Genomic DNA, 15,808 nt, shown 5'->3' on the forward strand with positions numbered 1-15,808 from the left:
AAAGTTTTAGAAGAGAAATGCCACTACCATTTTCTATCAATGATTTTTTTTCTGAGAAGGTGACAGCCATCCTCTTGAGTGGTTTTGTAAAAGTGGTGCTAATGTGTATAACCTTAATTTTTTCTTTTTTTTCTCCCTCTCCCTTTAACATTTGCTTTTCCTTTCACTGTTGTCAGTCACAACATGCTGCTCTTGAATCTCTCAGCTGGTCTTGACTCGTGAATTTACTTATGCTTTCACTCTTTAATAAATACATTACTTGCAAGCAGTGAATTGAAAACAAGACAAAAAAAAAAAAAAAAAAAAAACGACCATTAGTGATTGGACAGTTTCTTACTTTGTGTTACATTTAACTGTTCTTTTGACAGCCCAGTTTTTAAAGCCAGGTTCGTATGGAAATGCTTTCACTCCACTTGCACTGCTTTTGGAAATAGCATACTGCTTCATCTGTCTGTTTATTTTAGTGCATTCATAATATAACACAATCAGCATAATGTCTCATCTCCACTTAGCCAAAGATTGAGTTTTCTTTAAAAACAACAACAACAACAAAATGGGGGGGGAGCAACAATTTTTGTCAGCATTGTTTAATGCCTAAATCTTGGTGTCGAATATAGTTATGAGTCTTTTAAGAGATTAAACAATTATTTAATAAACCATATATTCTTAGAGTCATTCTGCTATCCTTGTCCTTTCTAGAATTATTCAGTTGTAGGAATTACGATATGAAGTAAGGATTTTCTACACAGGTAAGTTTGCTTTCATAGTAGTAAAATAAGGGCCTGTTTACCTTTTTGTTTTCTGCTAACATTACTTATATTGAGACTTTTAATCTTTTCTTTTTTAGGGGGTAATAAAGTTATAAATAGTTAGACACTGAGCACTGGGTAAGGGAATGCTTTTCCTGGCAGTTCAGTTTGGAATGGGGAAGGGAAGAAGCCGCAGCAGCAGTAGTGTTATATTAAGATTTTGTGATGTGTAGTAATGTGGAAGTCAGTGCTTGGGATCAGTAGTGTTTCTAATTCTTTCAGATGGTATGGAGCAAAAATAACTTGCAGCAAACTTTTGTGCACTATAATGATTTTATATGTATATTTGAAACAATATGTTTTGTTTTAGAAACAAATTTTTCATTATAATTTGCCTCCAGGTTTTGCTTTTAAAAAAAATCTTGGATTCATGCCTGTAATCCCAGTACTTTGAGAGGCTGAGGAGGGAGGATTGCTTGAGCCCAGGAGTTGTAGATCATCCTGGGCAACATAGCGAAATCTCATCTCTACAAAAAATTTAAAAATTATCCAGGCATAGTGATGTACACACATAGTTCCAGCTACTCATGAGGCTGAGGTGGGAGGACTGCCTGAGCCCAGGAGGTCAAGGCTGCAGTTAGCTGTAATTGCACCACTGCACACCAGCCTGGGCCGCAGAGTAAGACACTGCATTAAAAAAAAAAAAAGTATCCTGATTTTTCCCAATTAAATGAAATAATTAGCTGCTTAGCCCAGTTTTCCAGGTTGCATGCTGTCATAAACTTATAGAAGGAAATTGTCCTTAAACAGAGCATATGGGAGGCTTAATCTTCTAACTTCTAGTTAAAGAAGGTAACAGTAAAAAAATGTTTTTCTTTCCTCTTGAGTTCAAAGAGCACTTTATCATTGAATATGGAGATGTCAGACAAATAGTTTAATGTGCAATATTTAGTTTTAATGCAGAAATTTGTAGTTTAGTCAGCTTTATAAATTGATTTCAAGAAATAATGAGATTTTCAAATGATTTACCTTTTTTTTCTGCTAACATTACTTTTATTGCGACTTTTAATCTTTTGTGGATTTATACTATAAATTACATTTTAATACATATAGAATACTTTGTGTTTAGAATTTTTCAGTGTTGTCCATTGGATGAATAGCATCTTTTTTCTGATATACAGTTAGTGCTTATTTTTAGCCTTGTCTTGGTACTTCACAATAACTGTAAAAAGCAAAGAATTGGACAAAGGGCTGCAGATGTTTCCAATACCTTGACCTCTTAAACGAAAGCTGACATTTAATTGTTGTTTCTAGCATTTTTTTCATGCAGTGTACATTGAAATACCTTTTCGAATGTGCTCCTGGGAAGATGAGACATTATGTATGTTGGTTTCTCCCCCCTACATGCACTAATGGTTCTTTACTGTTAACTTATTGCTAGGCCTGTTTCATTCTAACATCTTAGCATTTTTGTTAGACTACATGTTGAAATGCATCACTCAGTCTGTGCTTGAGCTCATTTTATTTTTCTGTTTAATCAACTTAATTTCTTGTTTTACTAACCTCACTGTTTTTTCAGTTTAATATTGGCTGCATGCTAGTTAAATATTTATATTATATATATTATTATTATTTTTTTAAACCAATCAAGTCTAGCCTGGATTTTGCTCTGATTGTTTTTTCATTTCTAGTGGTGGGGCAGTCTTACACTTACAACTTACTTTGTATCATGAAAGCCTGACACATAAACAAAACAACTAAACACAATGTAGATTTTCTTTAAAAAAAAAAAAAAATCTTACAGTGGTGCTGTTTAGGTGGTGGATATGACTGTATAAGTACCTTGATTTTATGCTTTTTAATGTTATTTTAAAACTTCATAAATGTATTCTTCCCCTTTTCCCTTTCCCCTTTTTCTCCATTTTAAAACGTTATATACAAAAGTTGCCCAGCACACCATCAGAAAGGACCCTTACCCCATATGTTCTTCCCATATAAAATACTAGCCAGCTTTTCTTTTTACATTAATGTCCCTCTTATTGGGCACATTTACCCTATTATTAGCACCTTTTTGCATGCATATATGTAGAAGTATCTCTTGCTCATCATCTGTTTAAATGTCTCTAGGAAGGGAAGAATATATTATTGGAATATTTTTGGTTTGTCTCTCTGTTCTGTCTGTCAGGATAATATTGGACACCGCTTACTCCAGAAACATGGGTGGAAGCTGGGCCAGGGATTGGGAAAATCTCTTCAGGGTAAGTGTTTACATTTATCAAAGAAAAAGAAAGAAAACCATTTCTGATGCAGATCTTGTACCTGAATATATTTGTTGTGTTTTTAAAAAAGTGCTTGGGTTTCTCCCCCCTGCCTTTTTCAACCCTTAGAATAGTCTATTTGTCCTATAACTGTATTTTAAGTCACTGTTAAGCCTGTATATTTGCCAGTAATTTGCAAAAGTAAGCTGCTGTGTCATGGAAACTTTCAAGTCAAACATACTGTGTGTGGCTCAGCCTTTTTTAAATTTTTTTTTTTTTTTTTTTGGTGGAGGTGATGGGTGGGTGGAGTAAAAGGAATGCAAAATATCAGAGTATGCTTTCTTTGTGCTATTTAGTAATGTATTGTGGGTTCAGTATTATAAAGAGAATCATTCAGTAGCAGAATTTAATTTTTATCGTTTTAAATTCTCCCTGAAGCTTGTGATTGCCCTGGCTCTTTTGCTCTGCAATAAGAAATTTATGTAGTGGTAGAAAAGAAAAATTAACCTCCAAGAAACATAAAATGAAAGCAGAGGTTTTTGAGGGCTCTCTGAGCAGAGAGGTTATTTCTCAGGTTCCTATCAAAGTCTGGAAAATGTATGGCTTAAAGTTTCCGTTGCGTTTGTTACTCTGTTTATACCAGTCATTTGGATTAAAAACAAAATACTAATATTTCAGCTTCTGAGTTCTCCCTAGTTGAAAACCAACCAACTGCATTCACTTTTTAGCTCTCTCAGATTCAAGAGCTACTGTTTGTTCTTTGCAGATGTGATGTGAATGCTACCTCAGAAATTACGGGAATTGGCTGGGCGTGGTGGCTCATGCCTGTAATCCCAGCACTTTGGGAGGCTGAGGCGGGTGGATCATGAGGTCAGGAGTTCAAGACCAGCCTGGCCAACATGGTGAAACCCTGTCTCTACTAAAAATACAAAAATTAGCCAGGTGTGGTGGCACATGCCTGTAGTCTCAGCTCAGGAGGCTGAGGCAGAGAATTGCTTGAACCTAGAAGGCAGAGGTTGCAGTGAGCCAAGATCACGCCACTGCACTCCAGCCTGGGTGACAGAGTGAGACTCTGTCTCAAAAAAAGAAAAAAAAAAAGAAATTATGGGAATCATTGTGCCTCTACATCTGATCATGTGGGAGCTTATTGTATAATAGGCATCTTTGGGGAGAAGTGTGCTACTGTTGACTAGTTCTTTGATTTTGGAAATGAATTTTCACAATTTGAATGCCAGAGTCTGATCAATTCAAGTGTGTTGAGAGGAACACAAGGACAGGTGTAGTGGCTCATGTCTGTAATCCCAGCAGTTTGGGAGGTTGAGGCAGGAGGATTGTTTGAGGCCAGGTGTTCAAGACCAGCCTGGGTGAGATAGCGAGACCCTGTCTTGATTTTTTTAAAAGAAAAATTAATTAATTAAAAAGGGAAACCAAGAGGACAGGGCTTGAAATAGGATGTTTCAGTTATTTATTTATTTTTTTGAGACAGAGTCTGACTCTGTCGCCCAGGCTAGAGTACAGTGATGTGATCTCGGCTCATTGCCAGCTCCGCCTCCCAGGTTCATGCCATCCTCCTGCCTCAACCTCCCGAGTAGCTGGGACTACAGGCTCCTGCCACCATGCCTGGCTAATTTTTTGTAGTTTTATAGAGACGGGGTTTCACCGTGTTAGTCAGGATGGTCTTGATCTCCTGACCTCGTGATCCACCCGCCTTGGCCTCCCAAAGTGCTGGGATTACAGGCTTGAGCCACCGTGCCCAGCCAGGATGTTTCAGTTATTAAAACCTTTAATTTTAAAATTCTACTTCTACAAATTCTATTCATCGGTGACACATGGGAGATGCTCAATAAATATGTTTTAATGAAATATTCATTACTAAGCATTAACCTATTCTTTCGGGGAAATAGATTTAATTACCTTTAAACTTGTTTTCCTTCCAGTGGCACAAGAACGCTTTGCAAACAATACAAAGAATACTCTGATTAAGAGCAATTCATATGGGATAGACCACATATTTATAAGAGCCTAGAAGAGAGAAGATAATCAGGACTGAGATAGAGATGACTTTTTGATAGAATTTGTCCCAGTGGTTTGCATAGTTTTAAGTGTTGGGTTGACTTGAATGGAGGTGATTGCTTTAGAAGAAGATCAGAAGACTAGATTTGCTTTTCTCTCCAATTTGAAATACCTCTTCTATTCGAGGACACCCAGGAACATTGTTGATTGTTATTCTCTTTGTTCAGGCACACAAGGTGGGGCTGTTTCATAGTGGCTAGCAAATCTGTTTGAATCCCAGAATTTTTCATGTTAAGCATCAGAGACTTTAATGTACAACTAGAACCTGCAGAGAGAAAGGAGGGGGAACAGATAGATGAGTGTTTAAGAAAGGATAGGTAAATGACTACTCACCTACTTTGGGTGATCCAAAGTTATTTTCAATTTTTGTTTTTAAGGAGATTTTAGGCAGGGTGCTGCGGCTTATGCCTGTAATCTCAGCACTTTAGTAGGCTGAGGCAGGAGGATTGCCTGAGCCCAGGAGTTTGAGACCAGCCTAGGCAACATAGACCCCATCTCTATCTCCACCTATACCACACCCCTCAAAAATTAGTTGGGCTTGGTAGTCTACGCCTGTGGTGTCAGTTACTCAGGAGTTTTGAGGTAGGAGGATTACCTGAGCCTGGAAGGTTGAGGCTGCAGTGACCCTTGATTGTACCACTATACTCCAGCCTGGGTGACGGAGTGAGACTGTCTCACAAAAAAAAAAAAAAAGAACAGTTTAGAATTTTGGTTCCCTTTGAACTTTGAGCTTCTTGAAAAGAGGAATTAGGTTTAATCCATATTTTACCTCCATCTCCATGGTAACAGGTATATATAGTAAGTACTCAATAACTCATAAATCTATTCATTTAAAAATTCAAAGGAAATTTAGGCCGGGCGCGGGTGGCTCACGCCTGTAATCCCAGCACTTTGGGAGGTCAAGGCGGGTGGATCACAAGGTCAGGAGATCGAGACCATCCCGGCGAACACGGTGAAACCCCGTTTCTACTAAAAATACAAAAAATTAGCCGGGCGTGGTGGCGGGCGCCTGTAGTCCCAGCTACTCGGGAAGCTGAGGCAGGAGAATGGTATGAACCTGGGAGGTGGAGGTTGCAGTGAGCTGAGATCGCGCCACTGCACTCCAGCCTGGGCGACAGACCCAGACTTTGTCTTAAAAAAAAAAAAAAAAAAAAAAAATTCAAGGGAAATTTAAAGCTCATGTGAAGGGCTTTTTTCTTTTTAATTGTTAAAAAACAGATAACATAGCCGGGTGCAGTGGCTAGCACCTGAAATCCCAGCACTTTGGGAAGCTGAGGCAGAAGGATTACCTAAGGCCAGGAGTTGAGACCAGCCTGGGCAATATAGCAAGACCCCCATCTCTACAAAAAAATGTTTTGTTTTTTTTTCCCTAGGCTTGGTGGCACACACCTATAGTCCCAGCTATTAAGGAGGCTGAGGCGGGAGGGTTACTTGAGCCCAGGAGTTGAAGGATGCAGTGAGCTATGTTTGGGCCGTTGCACTCCAGCCTAGGTGACAGAGCAAGACCCTCTGTTTAAAAAAATAAATAAAACTCACCCTTTCCAAAACACATAACATAAAATTTAGCACCTTAATCATTTTTAAGTGTACAATTGTGTATGTTAAGTATATCCACATTGTTGGTGCGAAGTCCATCTGTTTTAAATGATTAGTATCTTTATTCTCCAAAAAGAATGGAGCCTTATTCTGTTTCCAACATTAAGAATTGAGTTTGTTTCATAACTGGCTGTTTTTTTCCTAGTGTCAGATTCAACAGTGTACATGCAGGCATTGTGCTGGTTTCTCTCACATATCTCTTTCTGTAGTACCCACATAATTTAACCTAGAATATATCCACATTTATTGTGTATTGAGGCAATTTATGACAGATTTCTTTGACCATACTAAACCTTTGATATAAATAACCACTCAAGAAAGCCCTGTCACTCTAGCGTAAACAGTAATGCCTCCTTGGTATTTTATAGACTAGGAATCGCATGTAATTTCTCGGCTTATGCTTTTGTAAGTTTTTCACATTGACTAGTTCATTGTCAACTTTCCTTTTTATTTGAGTTTAGGACTCTTAACATATGTCACATACAACCATCCACTAAAATTTTAAACCTGGTCCTTTTGGGCTTTTTTGTCAAAGGTTTAAAAATTATTTTGACCCATTCAAGGCTTTTGCCAACAAAAGTTGCAGTTCTTGGGGCTCCAGTGCTGATGTCTTGTCACTGAATAGATTGGAGAATAGGGCATGCAGACTCTGGAATGAAGTTGTCTGTGGCTGTACTTTGTAAACTGAGTTTATTTTTGTACTCATATTTTCTTATTCACGTTTCATTCTCCCTAAGTATTTGTTAAAATATTTCAGAAATTTTTAAAAAAGTTATTATATATGGCAGATACTTGTTAGTATTTAAAAATAAAAGACCTGAAGAAAAGATAATGTTGACAAGATAACTGAAGGAAACAACACAAAAAAAGCACTACTGATGAGAAATATTATGAACAATTATTTGTTATAGAAACAGAGGATGTGTTTAATTCAGAATAAAGCAAGAGTGAATGACAGTTGTATTTTGTAGCATTTAGACTGGATTCAGTTCTGGAAGTTGTTTTATAACCTTTTGTCAGCTTTGAAATGGAATGTAGTTCAAAATTTTTATTTTTCTGTGAAATACATTTAGTCAGTAGGTGTAGCCCAGAAATGGTGCCTGAACTTTCTTTGTTACATTGTGTACGTGCTATTTGATGATTTGGCTGATTCTTTGGTGACAGACAAAAGTTTAGCTCCTAAGAAAAATGAATGGGGTCTGATATTATTTCCTGTCTCACCCTGTCTGGAAGTTTCGATGAGTACATTGAGACAACCAACGCATATTTACTGACCTAACACTACATTCTAGTTACAGCAGCAGTAAATACCATAAGACATGGAGAGAGTAGATAAGACATGGTTCCTGACTTTCAGGTTTATTTCCCAGTCCCTAAAGTCTTGGGTTTTTTTGTTTGTTTGTTTGTTTGTTTTTGAGACGGAGTCCTGCTCTGTCCCCCAGGCTGGAGTGCAATGGCACGATCTCGGCTCACTGCAAGCTCCGCCTCCTGGGTTCACACCATTCTCCTGCCTCAGCCTCCTGAGTAGCTGAGACTACAGGCGCCTGCCACCACGCCCAGCTAACTAATTTTTCGTATTTTTAGTAGAGACGGGGTTTCACCATGTTAGCCAGGATGGTCTCAATCTCCTGACCTTGTGATCTGCCCATCTCGGCCTCCCAAAATGCTGGGATTACAGGCATGAGCCACCGCGCCCGGCAAGCCTTGCTTTTTTTTATCTGCTGTAGACCTTCGAAGTTTCCTTGAAGCCAAGGATGATGTTTTCAACTTTTGTGTACTCCTTTCATATTTAAATTAAGTATGTGATCAGTCTGAATATTTAATTAAAAAATTATTTCATCCTCCTTGTGAGTAGGGAGTCTCACTAATTTTTGTGTAAAAGTACTTGGTGCAGGGTGTAATGGCAGTTTGTTAACATTTGGAAATACAAGATCTGGGTTTGAGTTTTTCACTGCCATTTCCTATGAGTAAAGGGACAAGGTACCATTTCTGAATTATTTTCCTCAACAATAAATATAAGTTAAAATCTCTGCCTGTCTTCTTAAAGAGTAGTTATGAAAACAAAGTAAGTGAACTCACATTATATAGACTATAAAAATGTCATATATGCTTATTATTAACACCTATTGTATAGTACATAGTTGTTTTAACTGAATTAGAGATAAGCATCCTTAGGGCTTCCAAGGTTAACAACAGTAATAGTTAATATGCTTTCTGTATGCTTTATAAGACACTTTATATATGGACTTCAGGATCTGTGCTTTTGATGTTAGATGTGTTTTAGAGCCCCTGAATCCCTAATTTTGGTGTCTGGTTCACTAATTCTGAGCTCACTAGTCATCTCTACTGCTGAGTCTAACTTCTGAAAAATCTAACATCTAGAAACAGCCTCAGTCACTCAGTCGTGGCATTGGGACAACTGAATAACAACCCAGAATTTTAAAAGTCGGGTGCCCATTTGTTGTTCCTTACCCCACATAAATTTCAGGTGAATGAGAGGTTTAAATGTAAAAAATGAAATCATAAAGTTACTAGGATGAACAATGGTAGAATTATTATCTTAAAATAATATTTGAATTAGAAAACCTTTTCTAAGCATAACCCAAAACTTAGAAGCCATTAAGAAAAGGAAAAGGCCAGGCACAGTGACTTAAACACCTGTAATCCCAGGACTTTGGGAAGCGAAGGTGGGAAGATCACTTGAGGCCAAGGGTTCAAGACCAGCTTGGGCAACAACAAGACCCCGTTTCTACAAAAAATTTTAAAAATAGATTAGCTGGACATGGTGGCATGCATCTGTATTTCTAGCTATTCGAAAGGCTGAGGTGGGAGGATCCGTTGACTCCAGGAGTTCGAAGTTGCAGTGAGCTGTGATCATGCCACTGAACTCCAGTCTGGGCAGCAGAGCAAGCCTGTCTCAAAAAAGGAAAGGATAAGTTTGGCTATATTTCATCATAAACAAAGTCAACAAACAGACTGGGGAAAATATCTGTAATATCTCATGATAGGCAAAGAACAACTTTCCTTCAGGTATTTTTCAGTTTGAGAAAGACCAAAGTTAGCCTGGTAAGATTATGGGAAAATAGCCATGAGCTCATTACATCATAGCCATGAGAATATCAACTAGTGAAAACCATTACAGGGAATAACTTGGATTACTTAAAAATTAAAATGGATGTATTCTTGAATCCAGCAAATCCAGCTTTTTTTTTTTTTTTTTTTTTTTTTTTTTTTTTTTTTTTTTTTAGACAAGGGTCTTGCTTTGTTGTCCAGGCTGGAGTACAGTGATATAATCATAGCTCACTACAGCCTTGGTCTCCTGGATTCAAGTGATCCTCCTGCCTTAGACCCATGGGTAGTGGGGACTACAGGAACATGCCACCATGCCAAATTTTTTTTTTTTTGGGGGGGACAGGGACAGAGTCTTGCTCTATCACCCAGGTTCTATCACCCAGTGCAGTGGTGCAATCTCGGCTCACTGCAAGGTCCACCTCCTGGGTTCACGCCATTCTCCTGCCTCAGCCTCCTGAGTAGCTGGGACTTCAGGCACCTGCCACCACGTCCGGCTAATTTTTTGTATTTTTTTTTTAGTAGAGACAGGGTTTCAGCATGTTAGCCAGGATGGTCTCCAACTCCTGACCTCGTGATCCGCCCACCTCGACCTCCCAAGGTGCTGGGATTACAGGCATGAGCCACTGCGCCCAGCCCACACCTAATTTTTAAGAAATTTCTTGTAGAGACCAGATCTCACTATGTTGCCCAGGCTGGTCTTGAACTCCTGGGCTCATGTGATCTTCCCACCTTGGACTCCCATAGTGCTGGGATTATAGGTATGATCCACCATGCCTGGCCTTTTCATGCAATTAATAAAATTTTTAGGATATAAAATTCTTAAGCATTTCTTCCTGGTTACTAAATAATTGATATGATTGTTAACACACAGTTGCTTCCTGTATAATAACATGTACATTCCTTTTGTTGATACTGAAGCAGCTTTTTCAAAGTATTGCTTGTTTTATTTGGAATATATCTCCAGACATCTCACACATCATTTTAAGAACATTGTTTTAAGTTTTGGGATTGAAATAAATAAATGTACAAATTTTACTTTGTAAAATCATTAGCCAAAACATATGCTGAGAGAGATGAACATTCTCTGTAGGTTGTATAGTAAAACTGAGGCATTTTATTGTGAAATATTAAAGTGGTATATTCTGTGGGTATACAGGAGTGTGCCTGTATGTTTATGTTTGTATTTACTTGACCATGAAGATAAAAATTTTTGTAAAGATAGACTCTCTGAAGGGAAACTGAGTTGCATTTTACCATATTTTAAAAATTTGGGCTGGTTGCAGTGGCTGACACCTGTAATCCCAGCACTGGAAGGCTGAGGCGGGCAGATCACCTGAGAGGTCAGGAGTTCAAGACCAGCCTGGCTAACATGGTGAAACCCCTTCTCTACTAAAAATACAAAAATTAGCTGGGTGTGGTGGCGCGTGCCTGTAATCCCAGCTACTCAGGAGGCTGAGACGGGATAATCCCTTGAACCCAGCAGGTAGAGGTTGTAGTAAGCCAAGATTGTGCCACTGCACTCCAGCCTAGGCAACAAAGCGAGACGCTGTCTCAAAAAAAAAAAAAATTTTTTTTATATACTTGTATTACTATTCAAAAAATGTAGTTGTTTGAGAAAAGACCTAAAGAAGGCAGAATGAAAACAGAGTAGAGTTGTGGGTATTCCTTTGGTTTTATTTATGTATACCTCCTTGCCAGTCTTATTTCAGTTAGGAAATAAATGGTGAATACAGTGTAGGGCAAGGCCTGCATTACATAAGTCTCAAATATGTTTAGACTACATTTTATGACTAAAGGAAAATTATACTTTTTTTTCCCCCCCATTGGAAATGAGGTCTTTCTGTATTGTACAGGCTGGTCTCAATCTCCTGGCCTCATGCAGTCTTCCCACCTTGGCCTTGCAAAGTGCTAGGATTACAGGCAGAAAACTAGATTTGAATTCAATAGAATATAATAGAAACATGTAATGTTACAATTTAGGCTTTATTGTTAAATTAGAGTATGAATTAATATTGTACTGACTTCTGTCCTGGTGTGGTGGCTCATGCCTGTAATCCCAGCACTTTGGGAGGCTGAGGCAGGAGGGTAGCTTGAGGCCAGGAATTCAAGACCAACCTAGACAACATAAAAAAATCTTGTCTTAACAGAAATAGAAAAATTAACCAGGTCTGATGACACACGCCTAGCTACTTGGGTAGTAGCTAGCTACTTGGGAGGCTGAGGCAAGAGAATTGCTTGAGCCCTAGTGTTGGAGGTTATAGTGAGCTGTGATGTGCCACTGCACTTCCTGCACTCCAGCCTGGGAAACATAAGTAGACCTGTCTCTATAAATAAATAAGCAAGACCTGTCTCAATCACTATAAATATTTTACTAATTTCTTAAGAAAAATCATTTTTTATCTGGGCGTGGTGGCTCACACCTGTAATCCCAGCACTTTGGGAGGCTGAGGCAGGTAGATCACCTAAGTCCAGGAGATCGAGACCAGCCTGGCTAACATGGCGAAACCCCGCCTCTACTAAAAATACAAAATTAGCGGGGAGTGGTGGTGGGTACCTGTAATCCCAGCTACTCGGGAGGCTGAGGCAGGAGGATTGCTTGAACCTGGGAGGCGGAGGTTGCAGTGAGCTGAGTTCGTGCCATTGCACTCCAGCCTGGGTGACAAGAGCGAAACTCCGTCAAGAAAAATCATGTTTTGAGAAAATATTTTCATTAATATTATAGTGACATAGACACATTTTTCTGAATAGTCTTTACAGAAGCTAAGTTGTCTTTCTATCTTACTTTCCCTTTTCAATTCGTGTTTTCCTTTATAAAAAGGTAATAATGCTTAATATTTATTATGTGCCAAATATTGATCTAGAGTCCGGATGTTTTGCACCATCTCATTTAATGAAATAGATATTAGTATGCTCATTTTATTTTGTTTTATTTTTTAATTTTATTTATTTATTTTTTTGAGATGGAGTTTCACTCTTATTGCCTAAGCTGTAGTGCAATGGCGCGATCTCAGCTCACCGCAACCTCTGCCTCCTAGTTCAAGCAATTCTCCTGCGTCAGCCTCCCAAGTAGCTGGGATTACAGGCATGAGCCACCACGCCTAGCTAATTTTGTATTTTTAGTAAAGACGGGGTTTCTCCTTGTTGGTCAGGCTGGTCTCCAACTCCCGAACTCAGGTGATCTGCCCGCCACGGCCTCCTGCAGTGCTGGGATTACAGGTGTGAACCACCACACCCAGCCACTCATTTTGTAAACTGAAAGTTTTGGAAAGATGTTACAGCTACTAAGTGTCTGCCATTCAACTATAAGCCTGACTTTGAAATCAATATTTATACCTTTTCCCTTCTTAGGAAAAGCTGATACTGAAAATAGGAATAGGTTGGTGGGGGGGATAGCAAACATGTAGCTCCCCCAAATCACAAATCAAGGTATGGATGTCAGAAAGACTTAGTTATAAACAGAGCTGGTGTATTTGAAGAAGCATGTAGCTATAATCTCTGTTTCCTGATCATTAAATGGGTCCTGGAGTCTTTATACAGTTGCCAAAGGCAACCATAATTTTAGTTATTCACGATCCACATTTAATAAAAGAAAATATAGAGCCTCTAGATGTGGGGAAAAGAAAGAAAGATCAGACTGTTACTGTGTCCATATAGAAAGAAGTAGACATAAGAGACTCCATTTTGTTCTGTATTTGAGATGCTGTTAATCTGTGACCCTACCCCCAACCTTGTCCTTGCAAGAGACATGTGCTGTGGTGACTCAAGGTTTAAAGGATTTTGGGCTGTGCAGGGTGTGCTTTGTTAAACAAGTGCCTGAAGGCAGCTTGCTGGTTAAAAGTCATCACCATTCTCTTAATCTCAAGTACCCAGGGACACGTACGTACACTGCCAAAAGTTGCAGGGACCTCTGCCTAGGAAAGCTAGGTATTGTCCAAGGTTTCTCCCCATGTGATAGTCTGAAATATGGCATATGGCCTCGTGGGTTGGGAAGACCTGATCGTCCCCCAGCCTGACACCCGTGAAGGGTCTGTGCTGAGGAGGACCAGTACAAGAGGAAAGAAGACCTCTTGGTGGTTGTTGGCGGTTGAGATAGAGAAAATCATCTGTCTCCTGCCAGTTCCTGGGCAATGGAACATCTCGGTGTAAAACCCGATTGTATGTTCTGTTTACTGAGAAAGGAGAAAAACCACCTTAGGGCAAAAGATGGGACTTGCTAGCAATGCTGCTCTTTATGCACTAAAAAGGTTTATGAAGATGTTTGCATATGCATATCAAGGCACAGCACTTTTCCTTAAACTTACTCATGTCACAGAGATCTTTATTCATATGTCTTACTGCTAACCTTCTCCCTACGATGATCCTATTATCCTGTCACTTCTCTTTTTCTAAGATGGTAAAGATAATTATCAATAAATACTAAGGGAACTCAGAGACCGGTGTTGGCGTGGGTCCTCTGTATGCTGAGCGCTGGTCCCCTGGGCCCACGTTTTCTTTCTCTATACTTTGTGTCTCATTTCTTTTCTCAAGTCTCTCGTTCCACCTAACGAGAAACGCCCACAGGTGTGGAGGGACAGGCCACCCCTTCAGTAGAGCCTTTGACCTTTTTAATGGAATAAATATAGAGAAGAGGCCCAGATAATAAACAAGATTCGTCAGAATTGGCAGTCTACAGTAAGAGGTTAGGTTTTAGGGATAAAACAGAAAAGGAAAGGACCGGACGTAGTGGCTCACCCCTGCAGCCCCAGCACTGTGGGATACCAAAGCAGGAGGATTGCTTGAGGCCAGGAGTTCAAGACTAGCCTGGGGAACATAGGCAGAGGTTGCGGTGAGCCAAGATCGCACCATTATACTACAGCCAGGGCAACAAGAATGAAAATCCATCTCAAATAAATAAATAAATAAATAAATAAATAAATAAAATGAGCATACTAATCTCTATTTCATTAAATGAGACAGTGAAAAACATCCAGACTCCAACCTGGGCAACAGAGCAAGACCTTTTCTCTAAATAATAATAAAATACTATAAGGGTTCAAAAGAATAATAACTAGGGGTGACTTCACTAAGAAGTCCTGAGGAGGGAGGAATAGATATTACCAAAGACAGGAGATACTGATGTATACAAAGTAATTGCAGTTGACAAAGAGTAGGCATGGCTAGTGGAGCAGATTGTGTCCATGGTGTAGTGAATTTTATGCATTTTTTAACAGAAGAAACCACCTCAATCTTTTTTTTAATGTTAAACTTCAGTATATGAAAGTGGGGGGAACCCACCAGTTGTTTTGATTGAAGCAGAGTTCTAGGTCTCCAAGAACAGTTTAAAAACTGTAACTAGGCTGGGCACGATGGCCTGTAATCCCCAACACTTTGGGAGGCCGAAGTGGAAACATCTCTTGAACTCAGAAGTTTGAGACCAGCCTGCGCAACATAGTGAGACCCCGTCTCTACCAAGAAAAAGAAAATTAACGTGGCATGGTGATGTGCACCCTTAGTCCCAGCTACTTGACAGTTTAGGTGGGAGAAACACTTGAGGCCATGAAGTTGAAGCTGCAGGGAGCCATGTCATTGCCAGTGTACTCCAGCCTGGATGACAGAGTGAGAGCATGTCTCAAAACACACACACACACACACACACACACCGCTATAACTAGAAGGGAGAAATGGGAAATATTAGTATAGGCACAAATCTCATATGCTTAGCATATAAATCTCATCATATACGCTAAGCACTTAATAATATCTCATTTAAATCTTACAATAAGCCCCTGAGAGAATTACTGTTGTTCCCATTTTGTGGAAGAAACTGAGTCTTAGAGAAGTCTAATATGTTGCCCAAGGATGAGCAACCAGTAAACTATGGAATCAGGATTCAGATCTCAGTTCTTCTGCCTCCAAAGGTCATGCCACACTGAATGTGGAAGGCTTTAGTGCTCCTCCAATCTGGAATTGTATTTTGTAAGCCAAAGGCACTTTGATCAAAGCAGAGGTATAGACTTATAGCAAGAAGAGATACTGAAGGCCGGGTGTGTTGGCTCACGCCTGTAATCCTTGCACTTTGGG

At 39.4% G+C, this 15,808-nt stretch overlaps 1 protein-coding gene across 6 annotated transcripts in view; it reads left to right on the top strand.

The window, feature by feature from the left end:
- The window catches only part of GPATCH8 (G-patch domain containing 8), a 113,078-nt gene that overhangs the window by 38,450 nt on the left and 58,820 nt on the right, over positions 1–15,808 (top strand). For 4 of the 6 annotated variants that reach the window (XM_008012413.3, XM_073005234.1, XM_073005235.1 and 1 more), the window contains exons 3-4: positions 369–386; positions 2,935–3,007. The exons of 1 other annotated variant lie outside the window; for it this stretch is intronic. Coding sequence is in view for 1 of the 5 variants with exons in the window: in XM_008012406.3 (XP_008010597.1) it covers positions 2,935–3,007 (73 nt within the window). In the remaining 4 variants the exon portion in view is untranslated. The remainder of the gene's footprint in view (positions 1–368; positions 387–2,934; positions 3,008–15,808) is intronic. One more of the 6 variants, XM_008012406.3, reaches the window with a different exon arrangement.

Source organism: Chlorocebus sabaeus, chromosome 16 (genome assembly GCF_047675955.1).
Source record: "Chlorocebus sabaeus isolate Y175 chromosome 16, mChlSab1.0.hap1, whole genome shotgun sequence".
NCBI lineage: Eukaryota > Metazoa > Chordata > Mammalia > Primates > Cercopithecidae > Chlorocebus > Chlorocebus sabaeus.